The sequence below is a fragment of the Mizuhopecten yessoensis genome, unplaced genomic scaffold, assembly GCF_002113885.1.
Source record: "Mizuhopecten yessoensis strain PY_sf001 unplaced genomic scaffold, ASM211388v2 scaffold10951, whole genome shotgun sequence".
Lineage (NCBI taxonomy): Eukaryota > Metazoa > Mollusca > Bivalvia > Pectinida > Pectinidae > Mizuhopecten > Mizuhopecten yessoensis.
Window position 1 is genome coordinate 555584 of NW_018408803.1, and position 20604 is coordinate 576187.

Here is a 20604-nt window from a genome sequence, read left to right on the forward strand (position 1 = left end):
TTCCTGTTTGTAGAATGATTTTACTTAAGTATTTGTGATGTCCAGTTTTGTGTTTTATGCATTTCATTTATAGACAAATATGTTATTTTCATTTTTTTGTTACAATTCACCGGCATACAAAGGTTTCTTGTTCAAGCCTTTTTATACCGGTTTAACACTTTCAAATATAAGTCATTTTTAATCATTGTAACATTAACTTAAGTCTAAATTTAGATTAACATTATAACCTTCTTCTTTTTTTCGTCTTGCATAGATTTTTTTATGCTTGACTGACTGGTAATACTTGAATAGTGGTTGTTTAGATTTACTTTATTTTAATTCAATTGGGTGGTCGGGTGGCGCAGTGGATAGCGCACTCGCCCCTCCGCGTGCTAACATCCAGGCCAACAAAAGTGATTAATTAAAGTTAAAATAACTTGTTCCATAATTGTTGTAAAATCAGTGAAAGTTATATTTATATTAAGATTTGATTTTTGTCTTTAATCAATTTAAAATTAAATCTGAAAGGAATTTTTTTTTGACAAAATATTTATATATAAAAAAAAAATGGCCCATTTATCAAGCCAATTTAGCATGAAACTTGCCTTAATTTCTTCTCTCTGAGTGGAGAATAGAGGCGTGAACAAAGCATGAAATCAAGGTGTCTGAATTACCTGGCTCCACATGCTTGTAATCCTGGAAGTATTAATATCCTCGGCAGATTATTCATATTAAATATTAACACATCTGTATTAATACTAAATATAAATTGATACATATGTGATAGTATTAGTACTGCTACAGGATATTAATCCTACAATTTGTGTATTACAAGTGTGTGAAGGAAATTCTGAACAATGGGTGAGGATGGTTAATCTAAATGTAGAGGAAACAACCACATTTGTGATATTTATTAGTAACTCATTCACCCCTGAAATTTCATAATGAACTATTCCAACCTTTGAATTGGAAGAGTCCAACTGTGGTTTTAGGGGTGAATGAGTTAAATGGTAGAAAATACAAATAATCTCGAATGTGTCCACATCGGTGTTATTAAACTGCCCGTCTGACGTAGAATTGTGTTTGTATTTTCCAGTTCACAAGTGGCACAGCCATCAGAACTCCCACCTTCTCCTCACGCCTGGGACTAGCCTCAGCCTCCTCATCTGTATCATCTTCATCATCATCATCATCACTTCAGCCAGGACCAAAGTATGAATGATTCATTCTACCCATTGTTGGATGTACAAATGTGTTGGTTGACCTGGAGCTCAACACTTCAGCCAATGAACTCCACTCATCCACATCTCAGTTAGATAGTTAGATTATAAAGATTTTGGTGCTCACAGATTATAAAACTTGTGTGTATAAATATTGTTGTATAATAATTGGACGAAATGTCAGTTTTGTCTTAAGCTGTAATAACACTGTTTGACAGTGAAAACATTCATACTGTATAACAGTTCTGTGTCGTTTAAACTCCGGATTGATATGTGATGGTAGGTTTCACCTAGTTACCACTGAAACCGTCAAAATGTTCCACTTCTTCCAAAAAATTAAAAGATTGAGAGAAATCTTAATTCATTCATTAGAATCATTGGCAAAAAATGTACACCCAGGGTGTTTCTTCCAGTTAGAATCTTTAAAAGAAAATTGTGGAAAAATAACAGTACTGTCAAACAAATGCTCAATATTTTGCAACGAATATTGATCTGTACAGCTCTGTTAGAACACATCTTTATAGAACGAAGTACCGGGTAGTTAAGTATACATAACATGTCGCACCTGTCCATATACAATCTTCTGATTGTTTATATTTTTCAAAAACAAAAGATTATCACCCCATATTATATCTGGGGTTATCTCCCTTTGTCAATTTCAAGTACAACCTACCGTCACATAGCTACCTGGTGAAAGATCTCAACCCAGTCAGGCTTCAACTCTTATACGGGCACAATTTTCTGCTTTCATGAAGTTACTAAAAAGTTCATGAAACTTTTGTTTCTAAAAATATTCTGTTCTGAAAAATTCAAGAAAACTTGATGATTTTATCTCAACAATTGACTTTTATTTTTGTTGGAAGCTATTAACAAAAAGTAGAAGGTTAAGTTTCAATTATTTAAAACGTGACCAGTTTAGGGAAAAACCTAGAGTGGTGGGCCATTTTTAGCAATTTTCAGTAAATATCAAAATTAAGAAGGGCCATTCTATGTTAAATTGGGGGGGAAAAAAATCGAACATGGTGGGGTCAATTTCAGTTTTGAGGGGTCAAGGGCCCTGCCAGCCTTCTCTATGTACCCCCTAGCTGAGTAGAAGTCGGACTGGATTTTATTTATCGTATTAATTAGGGTGACTCACATATCAGTGGAGAAATCTCCACCAGTTTGTAATGTATGGTTAGAGATTTGTCTCCCCTTGTTCTAGTGTAGAGTGGGGGATTGTCTCCCCTTGTGCCAGTGTAGAGCGGGGGATTGTCTCCCCTTATGCTAGTGATGAGCGGGGGGGATTGTCTCCCCTTGTTCTAGTGTAGAGCGGGGGATAGTCTCTCCTTGTTCTAGTGTAGAGCGGGGGATTGTCTCCCCTTGTTCTAGTGTAGAGCAGGGGAAAGTCTCTCCTTGTTCTAGTGTAGAGCGGGGGGAATGTCGTCCCTTGTTCTAGTGTAGAGCGGGGGAATGTCGTCCCTTGTTCTAGTGTAGAGCGGGGGATAGTCTCTCCTTGTTCTAGTGTAGAGCGGGGGATTGTCTCCCCTTGTTCTAGTGTAGAGCGGGGGATTGTCTCCCCTTGTTCTAGTGATAAGCGGGGGGATTGTCTCCCCTTGTTCTAGTGTAGAGCGGGTGATGGACCACGTACGAAGATCTGTGGAGTATGTGTTAAGTGCATTCAACAGCCGTTTGTTCCTTACAATGAATGAGCCATACCTCGGTGCCAGGCGATGGTATGTAACTCAGCAGAGACTCATCCTGTGAATGAATGAATATTTCCAATTATTACGACATGAAGAAGGACTGACTCAGCGCGTCTGGAGATGTGTCGTTGGTGGGATTGTGCCAGTAACTTGTATAAACCCATGTTTTGTAAAATCATACAGACTTTTTGAATGTCGTCTGTCTTGTATTTCGGCAGATGAGGAAAGTTTTTTTCGCCAGATGTGTGTGGAGTCGACGGGGATTATTTATATACAGAATTTGTCAAGATACACATTTCCCAGTTCAAAGCTCTGAAATGTTTATGGCAGAATATTGTGAAAAGTGTGATGTAAATTATGGACTGTAGTCAGAGGCCACTTGCCTGTTGACAAGATAGGTTGTGTGTTAGTTGGAGTTGCTAAATGTTTCAGCTGCTTTGTACAAATGGAAACCTCGGTCGATGTCATTGCGTGTGAGCTCTATGCGACTCGGTACCAGTGTAGCCTCCTCGTAAGATATTTGTGGTGATCGGCATGGTGACATCATTGGTGTGTAGCAGAGGTCAGGAATCTCATCACAATGGTTTGTCCTAGTCAGCCATTTTTACTTTCCCCGTGTTTGCTGCAAATGGTGAATTCTTACCAAGATCTCGCTAGATCAAAATATATATAGGTCCAAGATTTTTTTTTTTTTTTATGTTTTACTCTTAGCAACTTTTTAATTCCAAATCTTATTATTACTTGAAATATTTAAATGAACCAATCATCCCCACGTTTTCAAGGTGGAATGTTCCATTACATTCAGTCTGGTCATTCCAAAGAGGACAACAGGGTTGGAAGTGTTATTAGAAATACACAACACAATCTTGTTATGTCGTTTAAATTACACAACACGAACCTTGTCATGTCTTTCATGACATGATCAGATTTATCGTGGCCTGACCGAAATCATGACATTTAAGTCTTATGAACAGCGCTGTATACCATGTATGATATTATTTTACTGGAATGTGATATGTTACGAATCTATTTATAGAAACTTGCTTGAGCAAATGATAAAATCATGACCAATGGAAACCTTTAACAAAACGCCAAGCATTGTCGGTAAATGTAATAAGTTGGGGCATGGTAGGTACGTTGTTGTGGTTTCTAGTCCCAGTTTGTAAACATTCCTCAACTTCGAAGAAATTCTTGACTTTATCTTTCCATGGGAAAGTAAAACATAGCTGGAGTAAGGGAAATGAATTTCTGTAAGTTAAGGAATGTCAGGAAACTGGATCGCGGACACTACAGTAAAGAAACCAGTGTTTGGGACACTTTTCCGGTGTGTCTTGTCCGTACCGTAATGATCCTGATTTAATTGTCGAGGCTTTCCCTAACGGTGTTGTGTTATACCGATTACAGTCCTCGCCTAATGATCTCACGTTGATGGAAATGTATAGCTCACTTTTTATTATTACTATTCCTTCTTTTTCATCCATGATATGTCGTTTATTTTATTTCTTATTTGTGTTTGACTAATGTATTCTTAATGATGAGAATGTATACAATAATACCTTACTTATTATTTTTTGTCCAAGTGTGTATGTTATAATGATATGTGGTTTGCAAATGTACATATTGATTAGAAAAAATCAAAAACAGGAAGGTGATTCCAACTCTCAATTCTTTAACTCGTTCACCCCTGAAATTTCATAATGAACTATTCCAACCTTTGAATTGGAGGAGTTCACATGTGTCTTCAGGGGTGAATGAGTTAACTAACAGTTTTATATATTTATTATTTTCTTCCAATCAGACAATATATGCATGTCGGAAATATCCAGTGTGTTTTAAAAATGCCTGTGCTCTAAGCCATTATGTGTAGCATGCATTTTTTTCATTTCTATAAAAACTGGTACACAAAAGCAGCAACTGCATTAAGTGTTCTACGGTTGTCGCTTGAAAAGATGTAAATACTAGGTATTGAAATACGTAATTTGATGATAAGTATCCATGCTTTGGTTGTATTTTACATAGTACATCAACTTCGGTATTCAAGAAAGAAAATGTCCATGTTCTTTGGACAGTAAGCATCTTCTAACACCATATTATATGCCAGTATTTTTTTAGCGTGAGAAACAAATCTTTCTTGTTTAACAAGTAGACCTTTTTCTTTCCATGAATAGAGATGAAAGTAATGATTTCTTACTTTCTGCTTTCTGTATGTCAGAACATCTCAGGGAAAATGTACTGCAAACTGTCGCCCCAACAGGCCTCTCCACACCCACACCACAGTATCAAACTAGGAATAGCGATATTTTATTGTACATTTTTATGTTCTTTAAGAACGATCAGCTGCGAGGGTTACCTCGTTTGTAGATGGTTGGTTTATCGGTATGAATGCTGCCAGTATCCTATGCATTATAATACCACTTCCTTGGTCTAAATGGTAATGTCTACATCCATATTTTTACATTTCTACCCCGATTATGTGTTGGTACCCAGCCGTCTTACACGGTGGTAGTGTGTTATTTGTACTCGGTAAATGGTTGTACAATTGAGTGTTCTTATACTGCAGGAGTTACATGTTTTAAAAAGATAATCAAAGTTTTTGTACATTCAATATTTCGTCTTTGTTTAGAAGGAGATTTTTTGCCAGTTCATCAGGGTTCCAATGAAATTTGCCCAATCACATGCATTTAATTGTGTATAGTTGCCATGACAACAACCTATTGTTGAGTTTCACTTAGCATGACCAACCATCGACCAATTGGTGAACCACCAATGAATCAGCCGGCTCTCGGAGCAGATGTAAGTGGCTGTTCCGTTAATACCTCGTCACTTCAGCGGCGAGTGATTTTGATGGAAAGCATGTTGGTGGTTAACGGAACAGCCAATTAAAGAGCTGTTTGAGCCGGCAGTTCTTGTTAACTTTTTAGGATGTTTTTTTTTACACACGGGTGCATTCCATATAGCTGGTAACGCACTGCCCTTTTGCCAGAAAAGTAAACTACACAATGATGTCGTTCAATATACATTATCTTTTTTGTTGGTTTTTTTCCCCTGGTACTTTTATAACACAAGAAATATATGTTTGTTTCTATATCAAATATGTGTGTGTTTCTGTGTTTATAGCGACCGGTAGATTTTAATTTATTCCATAGTTGTGTTTGTATGTTGGTGTAAGATGTTTTTGTCATTGCAATCCTTTTGATCGAGTGTACGCTTGACCTTGTGAAACGCCAAACCCTATACACTACAAATGTGGTGCAAATTATAAAAGGAAATCCCATCTCTGAAAGCTGTTAATTCAAGTTACCCTTCTTTCATTAATTCTGATATTCAGCACAGATATGAACAATGATATGCTCTATTGGCCATTTCAGATATGGGATTTTTCTGTAGAACTCGCTGGAGAATACGAAGTTAGTGAAGAGTTCATTATGAGATCAAATGACAAAGGTTCAAAGAAAAGTGACAATGTAAAGAAAGGGTGTAGCATTTTCAAATACAAAATTTAGATAGCGTTTTGTCCGAGTCACTACCACATTGTTTCGTGTTCAGGGGAGACAACTCTTAGTCTCGGCAACATTGAGACAATATATATATATACATACACATACCTATATATTATTAACAGTTGTACAGTTTTTATGTAAATGAGCAAAGGTCATTCCACAAATCAATGTGTACAAAGTCTTGTAAATCTGATATTTTTGTCAATGGAATGTTTCTAAATATGCGTGTTTGTACAGTGTCGGGTTTAATGACTTGGTGAGTTTGTGTTTGCATGAAGAGAAACAGGCTTTGGCGTCCAATTCCTTACAATGATGTTCCCCAAAAAATAAACTGCAGTCAACTTGCACCAAGTTATATATAGATAATGGTGCTTCTATTACAGATCAAATTAAACATGGAAAATTTCATTAAAAAAAAATTCAGGGCCAAGAGGTTGAAAGACTGACAAACTAAATTATAAAAAAAAATATTAATGAAGTATACTTTTAAAAGATCAGGTTTAGAACTAAAAATTCTATATGTAGGATTTCAGAATGACAATCTGGAGGAAAGAAAAATAAAAGTTATGTAAATTTTCAGATATTTCTCCAAAACTGATTTTTGAAAATTTTGCATTGATGTCTCCTTAAGACTTCAAGTAAATACTGAATATTCATTAGAACATCTCAGGAATTGGAAACCATGCCTAGGGGTAAATGATGGTGTTATATATATATGGTGATATAGTGTAGATACAGGGGAGGTAACTCTCCCAATGTTTAGACAAAGCTTTGATGTCGGTGTGAACATTATATTGAATGTGTTTACTATTTGTGTAAGGGCAGGTAACTCTGACCTTTCCGACAAATCCCATCCATTCTCCATGTAGTGAGAACAACACGGCCACAGGTCTAGTAATCTCAAAATTATTTGGTGTTGCAAAAATGTTATGATCATTAATATTTTCCTTTTTTCCTCTTACATGTACTTGAATGGCCGATCTGGTCTATTAGCGTGTGCAATTTTTGTATCAGATGTATATATATAAATATGAACAGTAGTTGATATAAAGTGTCCCCGTTACAGTGTAAAAGTTTATCAGACTTTTTAACTTGCCCCTTTAAAGTTGTCCATATTATTGTTCAAATTCAACAAAATGAATACATTTTATCCAGGTCAAAAGCAATATGAATTTGACTGAAGCTTTGGGTAGTAGTGGGGGATATTTTGGCGGGATGTATTTTCCGCGTCTGTGTTTTAGTTCCCCATTGTACACGTGACATTCAGTGCCTTCCGTTCGTACCTCAGGTCCTGTACACTTGTTCCGTTGGCAAGTTTTAAAACCCAAACTTTTACCCAAAAATCTGTTGACTATTTTTTTTTTTTTTTTTTTTTCCGATGACCAACAAAAAATCTATTTCTTCACTCCTGTGGATCTGCATGGTCAATGTCTGTAGAAATTGTCAGTGTTTTTTTGTCGCATTAATTAGCCAAAATTGATCGGCTAATAGTATACCTATTAATGAATATATTGTCATTAAAAGACAAATTTTTTTTATCAAATTTTTTAAAACAAAGCAAGAGGGAAGTTGTTAGCTTGTTTGGTTGAAGATATTTGTTTTGTTTCTTGCTAGCTGGACACCGTTACGCAGGTTCTCCCAATGTCGAGCCTTAATTTCCTTGTATCCGTGTGTTAGGATGACCGTTGTCTTTAAAATGATATCTGATGTTTCACTGCAAGTTGTTTCAAACAACAGCCAGTGTTGGTAGCTGTTTGGAGCAGTGACACCCTGTGCCATACAGGTGTAGGGTTTCACCAGACAGTAACCTCTGTATGTGAACTTTGACCAGGGTTCACCTTTGACCTATTGACCCCTGTGGCCTTTGAATTATTATCTTGCCAGAGGTATGCAATGGGTTAGAAGGTTGTGTGGGTGAATTTATTTTGGCTGTACAAACTGCCGCCCCGCCCCCTGGGGTTGTAGGCCCGGGGGTCGGGGTTATTTATTGTTTGTCCAGGTCTGCCTAGTTGTATTGCTATATATGATATGTCTATATTTAGATACGGTAGAACCCTAGCTTTTGTTATGTTTTGCACAGAATTTGCAAGTGAAGTGTCAGAAAGAGACAAATTGTGTATGTGATGTCTATTTACATGTATTTATGAACGAAGTAAACTTTAATAAATGGACTAAAACCTGAAAAATAAACTTACACAAGACTTCTTTTGTTTTTGTCTCGCCGCCAGAAGTAGCGGTAGCGTGACTTAGGTGTTGCTTTTCTGGCGATAGCGGCGTCAACGTTAAGTTTTTGCGTTTAAGTAAGTTTCACTGAAAGTATAAGTTTAAGACCAGCCAAACCGGGCTATATATGCATCTTAGGTAGTACATCTCAACCCATGCATCAAATGCTGGATGCAGCCTACCTTTCATGGTCCATTGACTTTGTCAGCGTCTCCATCAACATTAGGTATTTGTTTTTCATTCAGTTTCTCTGAAACTATAAGTGCTACACCAACCAAGCTTGACATGTGCATTGATGGTTAAAAGCGGGGCACAGGCGAGACATCAATCTGAATGGCTTGTTTTGAAAATTAACTCTTTTTGATGTCTACGTTGACCTGTTAAACTATTTCATTTTTAGGTCGCCACCTAAGTACAGATGACCAATGGTGTTTACCTTACGTCTGTTATAATGTTGTTCTTCAACAATTATACTCATTTTAACTTCTCCGATTCTTTGTCAAGTTATAATGACACTTGGTAAGAATCGGTCTGTGGTGAGGATCAGAAGCTATAATAAAAATGGGGGATCTCGAGGTATACTTTAAAGGACATCTCTGAAACTTACTGGGGGATTTTGACCAACTTTCACCAACTATTGGGTCTTCTCAAGGCGGTGGCTTTTCACCAACTATTAGCCTTTCTCGGGATGTTATTTAAAAAACGTCATTAAAACTTACTGAGGGATTTTGACCCACTTTCACCAACTGTAAGCTGTTCTCGAGGTGGTGGATTTTCACCTATAGCAATGAGTTCTCAGGGTGTACTTCAAAAGACACCTCTGAAATGTACCAGTGGACTTTCGCCAACGTTCCGTAAAATGAGACTGAAAATCTAAATCTATATTTGAAAAAATAGTAGCATACCTCCTGGGGCAGAGCTGTAAGTGGTCACACATAGTCCAAAACATTGAAACACGTTTCATTATTTTTCTTGATTTGAATGGGATGGAAATAGTCCGAGTTTCCTCTCGCCCTGATACCAGACACCAGATCTGTCAAAATGTCAAAGGCTAGTGTCAGGGCCGGGACAAAGGCTAGTGTCAGGGCCGGGACAAAGGCTAGTGACAGGGCCGGGACAAAGGCTAGTGTCAGGGCCGGGACAAAGGCTAGTGTCAGGGCCGGGAAACTCGGGCTAGGATGGAAACAACATTTGAATTATGTTGCAATCTACTGAAGTGCACAATCTTTCCGATGGCACCTCTTGAAGGTATTTCGTTCAGGATCATGTCAATGTATGAAATGCCTAAAATGGTTGGAAGTATTACCCCTGAAGTATATATTTCTCTCTACCTCCAACTACCTTTTATTTCCTAACGCCTCGCTTGGCAACATTTTAATGTTGAACGTTCGCCAAGGTGATGAAGGCAATGAGTACTGTTCCCGGGCAGGGACAAACCAACGTCATTAAAATGGTAGTAGTTATTCCCTGCTTAACGGTCAGCATTTGGGGAAATGACAACAACTGGTTCATCCGTTGTCAGTATGATGTGACCGGGCGGAATGCTGTGCTGGGTGCCTTCGGCATGGTATTTCAGTGAGATAGCTCTATAAAGTCAGATCCGCGCTATCACAAGGAGGCAAGTACACCGGTATTCCCTGCCTCCGGCACTTATACACACACGCAAGCACGCTTACACAACACACATGGAGACACGTCCTTAAATGACTATAGCTGTTAATAGGACGTTAAACAAAATGAAACCAAACCAAAATATCCATAAAGTCACTTTTATCAATAAAACTAAAAGAAATGCTTCAAATTTACAAAAGAATGGCATGTAATTTACATTAGAAAATGGACACAATTAATCACGAAGCTAACAAGGCCGAGTGTAAGAGCCAAGCCAGACGACCAGAGAGAGAACCAAATCATACAGCATTGCCTTTATATACCTTCAGTCGGCCTTGTTAACTTTGTGCAACAGTGTGATTATATCCAATTGAAATACATGTCATTATTCTGGATATTACAGTTTTTCTATAATAGATAGGACATGAAACTGAAGAAGTAAACGAACATGCAATGCTGTGAACACAAAAATTATGTGTTCAAATGTCACTTTTCAGACAAAAACAACACTATTTTTAACCATTTACTTCACCAATATTTCATATTGTTCTTTATAATTGATAGCCATGTTTCTTCCACCATTCTATATTCTGAGGGAAAATAATCGGCTCACAACAAATCTTCAACACTCATTAGCGCTGATGAAATACGAAAAAATACAAATATTTCATGCATGTTTCGGACTAAGGGAGTTAACTCCTATACTAACTATCTCCTAGCAAATATTTGTGTTTGTTGTGACTTTGAAGGGCCTGGGCGTTATCTCCCCTTTTCGGTGTGTGATCGGTACTGACTTGACCGGTTGTTACACAGGAGGAGCTGAAAATGTGCAAAATCTGTTGATTTGTGGGAGACTCTTGGTAAAAGTTTCTATTTTCTTCTTCAAATATTTAGTTGTATATAAAACAACAAAATAAAAGAGTACTTGGTCACATGCACCCGGGAAATCACCACTGTTGCCACGGTTCTAACATCAAAAACGAAACAGAAATCATAAAAAAATGAATAATGAATAAAACACTAGAAAAAACAAACAAATAAAAGTATGTAAAAACGAAAAAAAAATATTTTGAGATTAGATGATAACTTGTTCACGTAGACGCCTTGTTCTAAACAGCACTTATTATGATAAAATCATTAAAAAATGTCTTCAAGATTAATATTATTTATGAAAATGTCATGTTAATTTACCTTAAATTTATGAATGTATCAATTTAACAATGGAAGTTAGGGAAATTGAGTCTATGACCTTGGGTCAAATGTTGCTGCATCCGTGAGGACCTTAGGCCACAGGGACCTGGGAATTTGTTACAGATACATTTTACCAGTTTTAGGGGTCTGGATCAACATTTGGTTGATATTTATCATCATTGGGGTGGCATTTTTACCGAATGTTAATCTAAACCCCTAAAACTTGCAAAATTACACTGAACAACTGAGTTTAGGTCCAAATGTAGCTGTAACAAATTATCAGGTCTCCGTGCCCAAGTCACGGTCTAGTGAAGGCTTTTCAATAAACAGTCATGCGACACCCCCCGTCAAAATAAAAATCCGACGAAAAGTGAAACAGTACAGAAGATTACGATGTTACTTGAAGAAGTTTTTTCTTTCCGCAAGGAGGCAGTACCTAACAACACAGTGACGTAACGTGCCGTTACCATGGAGAAAAGCAACGAAATTACGGGAGTTTTTATACGCAAACATTTGGATATCAAAGATGGCGGTGTTCAGTCCGCAATATCCGTTAGAAACAAACGTTTGACAGCGGTACCAATGAGACTGAAATGGCTGCACAGGTGTGTATTCTTATATTTAAATTATATCCTCGTTTCAAAAGTAGCCATCGTCGATTTTTGTATGAATTTTACCGCCGATGCAGCTTTCACTCAAGTTATTCCGGTGATAAATAACCAAAAGTAAAATTTCAACTTCGAAATATGATTATATGTTACGTCATTTATCGTTTTCAATGTCAATTTTAATATATACATATCATTGTGATACTGTTCCGTTATATCAGCACAGAGTACGCGAAAGAGGACGTTGCAGTATTCACAGATAGATAGATAAGACTTAAGTTTGACGTCCATTTTGGGTATCCGGCAAGCTAAACTTTCAAATTAACCTATTTTACTATTTAACTCGATTAAATGAGTTCTATGAATAGAAACACGTGCTGGTGATACCAAAGAAATACATAAGTATAAGCTAACTTAAGGTAACTTTTTTGTTTCATCATAGTAAAAATTTGGTGTTTAGAAACTAAATCGGAAATGTTAATAATTGTCTTTAACAAATTTTGGGTACACTCGCGTAGCATAATCTGGTATTTGTGATCACAGGGACATGATAATTTGTCACAGCTCTATTTGGAACTAATGTGGTAAGAGTAATTTTACACGTTTTAGGGGTTTAGATCATATACGCATCATTGGGGGTGGCATTTTTACCGAAAGATGATTTAAACCCAAAAAAAACATATAAAACTACTCTGAACACCAAAGTTTAGGTCCAAATATAGCTTTAACAAATTCGCATGACCCTGTATGCGTGATCACAAACGATCAGAAACGACAGCGTATGAGGGAGGCCAGTATAAACTTTAACGCCATTTATTTGACATTTCTGTTTCAGCATCAAAGGGTCTCGTGTTATTCATCAAAACGGCCACGTCACAGTGGTCATTTCAGCAGCTGGACCAAACGGACAAACAGGCTGACCCGCCAGAGGGGATGGTTCAGCACAGAGACACGACCCAGGGATCATGTTACGGAGAGAATCAGAAATGAGGAGGTTTTAACGTTTTTGAAACAAATAGTATATTGTTTGCACAGGGGCCAATCATTTTATGACTGTTGAAAGTATTGTACAACTTACACAGGGTTTTGACTTTGTGGCGGAAAAGAGAACAATGTAAATAGCGTGAAAAAGTTGTTTCAACTATTTACTTTGATGTCAAATTTGTTTCATAAAATATACGGAAAACCCGTAAAACTGTGATATCATTTTCATAAGGTAAAAAATCATTTCCAAAGTACATGACGTAAGGCTACCAAGTCAGCATTTGAGCATTCTTGTGTTTACATATATTTCGTACTTTTTTTAATGAAGCGACAAAGAATGCTTTCTAGATCGATAAAAAAAATCGTATTGTATTGCAATTTTATTTTACATATTTCAGTCACGACCTCCAATCGAAAGAAAAATCCAGTCTGCTCCCATCGAGGAAGCGTGGGTGAGTGGCCTGTTCGATGGACAATTCAATCTTTTGTCAAGTTTTGGCCACGGACAAAATTCGAAATATGAAATTCGAAAGGCGACAGCAGTTTCGAATGACAATCTGCCGAAGAAAACTCGAGCGTGTATACATGGAGCCACATGTGACGATACAAATTTAATTTCAAGATTTAAGAATTTCAACGAACCGGAAGTCCAAGATTGGATCCAGCGCGAAGAATCTCGGAAACGGAAGTACGGAAAGGTGATGATGAAGCCTGGTGGTCCCGGAGTGAGCGTTTCGTTAGACGGACCAACATTCAGCCGTGCCAAAAAATCTACCAAGAAAGAACCCTCCAAAAGAGCAGCATTTCTGTCATGGAAACGCCAGGCCACCACCACGACTGTGTTCCTACGCCGGGACTACCAGGACAAGGCCACCACCACGACTGTGTTCCTACGCCGGGACTACCAGGACAAGTTTCTTACCACTTTTCCGATAATGGACCTCGTGGAACCCACTTGGCCGACCAATGTAACATTCCCTCCTGTCAGGAAGGTTGATAACTTGCCTGAAGACTTAGCTTCCAGGACGGTCGACTCTTTGCCTTTAGACACATCCATTAGCGCGGTTGACCATTTGCCTGTTGACACAAACGCCAGGACGCTTGACCCCTTGCTTGCAGAAACACCCATTAGCACGGTTGACCATTTATCTGTAGATTTCCTTCCCAGAAATCTAAAACCCTTGCCTGAAGACACGCCCTTAACGAAGGCCCAGCCCATGTCAGTAGACTTTCTCCTCAAGAGGACTGACCCATTGTCCGCACACTCTCTCGTTAGGACGTTTGAACCATCCTTTGTTGCCCACCTCATCAGTGAAGCTCATGTTTCATCTGAAGCCATTCCCTACAAGAAAATTAACATCGTATCTAGAGGAGTGAAGAAAGGAGACGTGCCGGGAGAGACCAGCTCCACAGAGCGTGGATGGCCCTCCACTTACCACAATGATATACTGGACCAACCAGTAAAACACGAGTGCTTTGTCCGATATTGGTACGGGGATAGGAGACCTATCTACAGTCCAGTCGGGTCAGTCACCTTCAGGAGGAGTGTAACGTAACGACTTTAGAGAAACCTCTTTAGTCCGGACATTTTCGTGTGTGTGAACAGTGGAACCTCATATCGACGTGTGCCCTAACTTTTGTTTGAGTGTACAGTAGAACCTATTTTTTCCTACCATTATTGCTTGTGTGTACGGTAGAACCTCTTCAGTCCAAACAATTATGATTTCGTGTTCACTAAAATTTCGTCAGTCCGGACACTTTTTGTTTGTGTGTAATGCAGAACCTCTTTAGTCTGGACACTTTAGTTTGTGTACATTAGAACCTCATCAGTCCGAACATTGTCGTTTTTGTGTACAGTAAAACCTATTTAGTCCGGACATTTTTGTTTCTGTGTATACAGTAAAACCTTTTTAGTTCGAACACTATTGTTTGTGTGTACAATAGAACCTCTTTAGTCTGAACTTTATTGTTTGTGTGTACAGTAAAACCTCTTTAGTCTGAACGTTATTGTTTTTGTGTACAGTAGAACCTTTTTAGTCTGAACATTATTGTTTTTGTGTACAGTAGAACCTCTTTAGTCTGAACATTATTGTTTTTGTGTACAGTAAAACCTCTTTAGTCTGAACTTTATTGTTTTTGTGTACAGTAGAACCTCTTTAGCTGAACATTATTGTTTTTGTGTACAGTAGAACCTCTTTAGTCTGAACATTATTGTTTTTGTGTACAGTAGAACCTCTTTAGTCTGAACATTATTGTTTTTGTGTACAGTAGAACCTCTTTAGTCTGAACATTATTGTTTTTGTGTACAGTAGAACCTCTTTAGTCTGAACATTATTGTTTTTGTGTACAGTAGAACCTCTTTAGTCTGAACATTATTGTTTTTGTGTACAGTAGAACCTCTTTAGTCTGAACATTATTGTTTTTGTGTACAGTAGAACCTCTTTAGTCTGAACTTTATTGTTTTTGTGTACAGTAAAACCTCTTTAGTCTGAACATTATTGTTTTTGTGTACAGTAGAACCTTGTTTGTGCGGTACTTTGGTTTTAATCCGTAATTTCGAAGAAGTAGGATTTTTTTTTTTTTTTTTTTTTTTAAACGTAGGTTTTGATAATACGCAGTTTTTGAAGGTTTACATTGCATATATATACACTGGTTTTTTTGTAAAAAAAATTTACAACGTAATTACTTTTAGTAAGTAATTTTACCCGCTGTGTTTTTATGCATCGGTTAAATTTACTGTTTACATTTATATATATATTTGATGACGCCAACTTTACTAGTTGTCTGTATATTTTTATATATTTACTTTTTGTAAAATGTTATATAATAAATAAAGACGGATGATAATCCTGTTAGTATATTGTCTTGTGTTTTACAGAGAGAAAAAAAACCCACAAACGATCCTAGAAGTATCTTTGTGCCCATCATGAAAGGATCTTAATTAGATCTACAAAAGATGATAATTTACCTTCTTTGCTCTGCATTTTTCTTACAAATACCATTACTGAGTCCCATGTTAGAAATCCGAAACAGGAATCTTGTACATAAACTTAAACCTCGTAATGTCATACGTTATTTGCCCCTATGATAAATTTTATTGTATAAAAATTGCATATAAGTTTATGCAAAATGCTACAAATTTATAATCCTTACATAATAAGGAATGCTGTCGATGACGGATGAATTCTCATTAGGACCAAAAGGGGCATCGGTGTTACCAAGGGGACCAATGGGAACATGCTTATCAAGTTGTGATAACAAACTAGAGCTGTCAACATTCAAGATGGCTGTCTGGTGGCTTTCCTGTTTTTTTTCGATTATTCCCAAAAAATCAATGTGAATGAGTAGAGCCTATCGGGAACCTTAATGTGAAATAACAGAAATAGCGCAAACAAACTTCAACTCTCAAAATTCAAAATGACCGTTTGTCAGTCATTTTACCCCCTGATCAGTCCCAAAGTGCGACATGCGTAGACAAGTGACCATGGGCGACTGAGGAGGTGGGGTCTGTAGCAATCGGCGAACAGGGAGCAAGGACCAGAAAATCCTCCCTGCAAGGACAGACATGTGAGCTAAATGGTGGAGGTTGGAGCTCATCCGATTATCGTTTCTCTTTGATCTGTAACCGTTAATCCGCACCAGTGATGGCTGACAGGGTATCACTGATGCAAGCCGTGCAGAGGTTCAGTTTTCAGTTCAGTTTCTTTTATTTCCGAGAGCCATCCGACTCATAGGTTAAATGTCAAACAATAACAATTACGTATTTAAATTAATAAGTGGATAGTGAGCTTACAAAGTACACAGGTAGTTTTCCATATCAGACATTGATTTCTCTACGTTTTCTCGTAGCACAATATAAATACTTTACTAGATCACATTATTCTTTTACATTATAAGTACTCAATAATTTCGTTAACTTAAAAACATAAGGAATTCTGTGATAGAATCGCTTGATATATTAACATCTCATGTCTTGATATAATGGACATTTTAGGATGAAGTGAAATTCATCTTCTATATCACCAGAAGCACAACATTGTTCCGTCTACCCACTTTAATATTTAAATAATGGGACGACAATCTAAGACATGTAATAAATATACAATAAATAAATATACAACATTTGATATAGCGCCCTATCTAGCTAACATAAGCCACTCTAAAGCGCTTTACAGTACATAGATATACAGGTTTATACAGTCAATAGAATTAGCATATATATATATATATATTAAGTAATACAATATTGAGGAATTCGCACGAGCTGCCTTATCAGGCGCTTACTACTAGTCCTATGCCACCTGGCTAATATCTCCCTATGTGTGTATGCCTATGTGTGTGTGTGTGTGCTGGAGATGTACTGTAATAAGGCGTATGCTTTTGTTCTATAGATTTACATAAGTAAAATTGAGATGTTAATCACCTTTAGATGACCTTGTAGAGACAAATTTTCTCTGGGGACAAAGAATCACTTAGACAGGGTAAGGACAGCTGGAGGAACAACACTTCATTGTGAACCTTGTAGATATCATTGTAGTCTAGAGAAGGATGGTACATTTTGTATCTATTTTGTATACCTTCAAGTCGTCCATTTTGGATCAGTCTCATACTTGGGAAATGAAGATAAGAATTCAGTTTCCGGATATTTTGGAAACAACAGTTAGGCCTAACATTGTAATATGGCAGGTTGTAGGTCAGATACATAAATGTAGATACCCACGTACTATTGGAGGAAGGCAGTAAGATTGTGTGATTTCTACTTTATTGCGAATCTTGTAGATATCATTGTAGTCTATAGAGAAGGATGGTACATTTTGTATTTATTTTGTGAAACAAGCGGGAAAATCCACAGGAAAACCTTGAAGTCGTCCATTTTGGATCGGTCTCAAACTTGGGAGATGAAGATAAGAATTCAGTTTCCGGATAGTGGTAGGACGCCGGGCTCGTGACCGAAGGGTTGGGGTTCGAGTCACGGCACGGCACGGCACTGTGTTGTATCTTTGAGCAAGATACTTTACTCCGTTTGTTCAAGTCTACTCAGCTGTAAATGAGTACGTGGTTGGGCAGTGCTAGAATTGTTGAATGCTAGCTGTGAGCGCCGAAATGGCAGCCCCGGCTATATGCTCCCCAGGGAGTTGTGAAAGATATTGGCTGGTTGCTCTATAACCACGGATAATAATTTGGGAACCGCTTTGAGACGAACTAGAAACAAGGTTGTGATAAAACCTCGATTTTTTATTATTATAATTAATTTTATTGTAATATGGCAAGTTATAGGTCTGATACATACATGTAGATATCCTCGTACTATTGGAGGAAGGCTGTGAGGAAACCCTGAACAGGAAGAACCTAACTATGATTAGTTAATGGAAAATACTCTTTTTCAGTAGGGGTCGGTCGTAAAGGATTCGTCGCACAATTGGTATAGAAGGCACCGCGTTCAATAGTATCTCAGTCGGAGAGACGTAGCTAGTCAACAGAGACCTCTGTACGCCGAGCTGTAGAGAGAGAGCACCATGCTTGATGTAGCACCGACGAGAGGTTTCTAATTAATGAAAACTGCCACAGAAGAACAAAGGTTCGACTACTACTAGTAATGACCCAACAGCAGTAAGATTGTGTGATTTAGGGCCGAGACAATTGAGACGGCGGGTCATCACATTGTTGGCGTCATATGAGGCTTCGTGACAACACTTCTTGTGTGTAATATTCCGTCTTTTCGTATTGCAGAGTTATCTGCTCTTGTGAGCAGGCATTGATTGTTACGTCATTTGTTTGTGAGAGTAACGTCATATTTTTTTGAGAAAACGACGTAATTTTCTCATACAAACTAATGACGTAACAATCAATACCTGCTCACAAGAGTAGATAACTCTGCAATACGCAAAGACGGAATAGGTGGCGCAGTGGATAGCGCACCACCTTTCATCAAGACGGTCAAGGTTCAATTCCCTGATCCGAAGTGAAAAGTTAGAGGTTATAGGGTTGTTTCTGGGTACTCCGGGATCCGGTTCCCTCCCACATGAAGACCTTCTGCGCGCTACCATCCGGACCAACAGGAGTGGTAAAACAAAAAAATATGTAACTTGTTTCATACTGTTTGAAATAAATTAACTTTACACATGTATTTTAAAGCTTTTCAACAAGCGTTAACTAGACTTCATCATGGTGTGTTTCTATGTCATATTATCACTTTATACAAGATCAAACTACTCCTCTTGTGACCTGAACCTAATAGAATTAGAAGCAAGATCTGATCTGAGGAAACTTGAAGTTTGGTCCAAAGAGTGGATGATGTCATTCGACCCCATCAAAACTGAGGCCCTTATCATCTCAAATCTGCAGCTTCCATTTGTCCCATCGTTTAACTTTGATGGTACTCCCATCAAGGTTACTAACCAACATAAACACTTAGGTGTTATTATTTCTAACGACTGTAAATGGAACTCACATGTTGATTACATAGTTAGTAAAATAACAAAATATATTGCAACCCTTCGTAAGCTCAAACTTTTCTTAAAAAGGAACAACTTAGAGAAGTTATTTTTAATCTGTATTAGACCACTTCTTGAATATGCACGTGAGGTTTGTGGCAACTGCGGTGAAACTAACTCCCTTACACTTGAGAAAATTCAACTAGAAGCTGCTAGAATTGTCACTGGATTGCCTATTTACGCGACAAAAAGAAATGTTATATCGGGAAACTGGGTGGTTAGCCCTCGCAAAAAGAAGAGATGCTCGGAAACTTTCTCTATTTTATTCTATTGTTAACAATAAGGCACCAAATTTTCTTATTGACTTGTTGCCAGATTATATTGGAAATATGGTCTCACATAATTTACGAGGAGCTCACCTGCTGAGAGAACAACAGTTTCGTTTACACTCCTCAAAACAATCTTTCTTTCCCTCTGCAACGAATCTTTGGAACAACCTGAATAACGATATCAGAAATTCACCCTCATTAAATTCGTTCAAGTCAAATATTAAAAAGTCCTTGTTGGTGAACAGTAATTCGAGTAAGAAATTGGTTAAATATGAATCTAGGAAATTGAATATTCTCACCGTCGTCTAAGAAACCGAGTTATAAGCCCACTCAACTTTGATTTTTCATTAGCCAACCTAACAGATTCAGCAGAGTGTCGATGTGGGCATCCCTGCGAAGATTCTTATCATTTTTTTTCCTTTTTCGTCCCCTATATGAGAACTTACGTAGAATATTATAAACATATCTAGCATGGTATGCTGGTGCTTACTCTGTAATGGCGACGCTATTAATTCTTCAGATGATAATAATAAAATTGCTAAATCAGTACAACATTTTCTAGGTAGGTCGAGAAGATTTGATTAATTTTCTGTTTCTCTATGTATACCGCCCCCACCCCCACCCCACCCCCGAATCCTCGATTTCACTGTGATATGTTTCATCAATTTGTTTGTTTCTTATGTATATTATCTTTCATGCCATCATTGTAAATATGTTATGTATGTTATTCGGAGAAGTCATCTATAATTTGGAAAAACTTGCCGACTAATCCTATTGCCATATTATACGTCAATAAAATATGTTTAAATTATCATGCGGTGGCTATTATCATCTCCCCCC

The 20604-nt window shown here is 37.6% G+C and overlaps 2 protein-coding genes across 3 annotated transcripts in view; both read left to right on the top strand.

Moving 5' to 3' along the window:
- The window catches only part of LOC110464040 (serine/threonine-protein kinase NLK-like), a 41583-nt gene extending 33008 nt beyond the window's left edge, over positions 1-8575 (top strand). For both annotated transcript variants that reach the window (XM_021519052.1, XM_021519051.1), the window contains one exon: positions 1076-8575. Coding sequence is in view for 1 of the 2 variants with exons in the window: in XM_021519051.1 (XP_021374726.1) it covers positions 1076-1130 (55 nt within the window). In the remaining variant the exon portion in view is untranslated. The remainder of the gene's footprint in view (positions 1-1075) is intronic.
- Positions 8576-11887: 3312 nt separating this feature from the next.
- On the top strand, positions 11888-15039 carry LOC110464032. The gene is made up of 3 exons (XM_021519039.1): positions 11888-12014; positions 12853-13011; positions 13400-15039. The coding sequence occupies exons 1-3, from the start codon at positions 12003-12005 to the stop codon at positions 14555-14557; spliced, it is 1329 nt and encodes a 442-aa protein (XP_021374714.1). The 5' UTR covers positions 11888-12002; the 3' UTR covers positions 14558-15039.
- The last annotated feature ends 5565 nt before the right edge of the window (positions 15040-20604 follow it).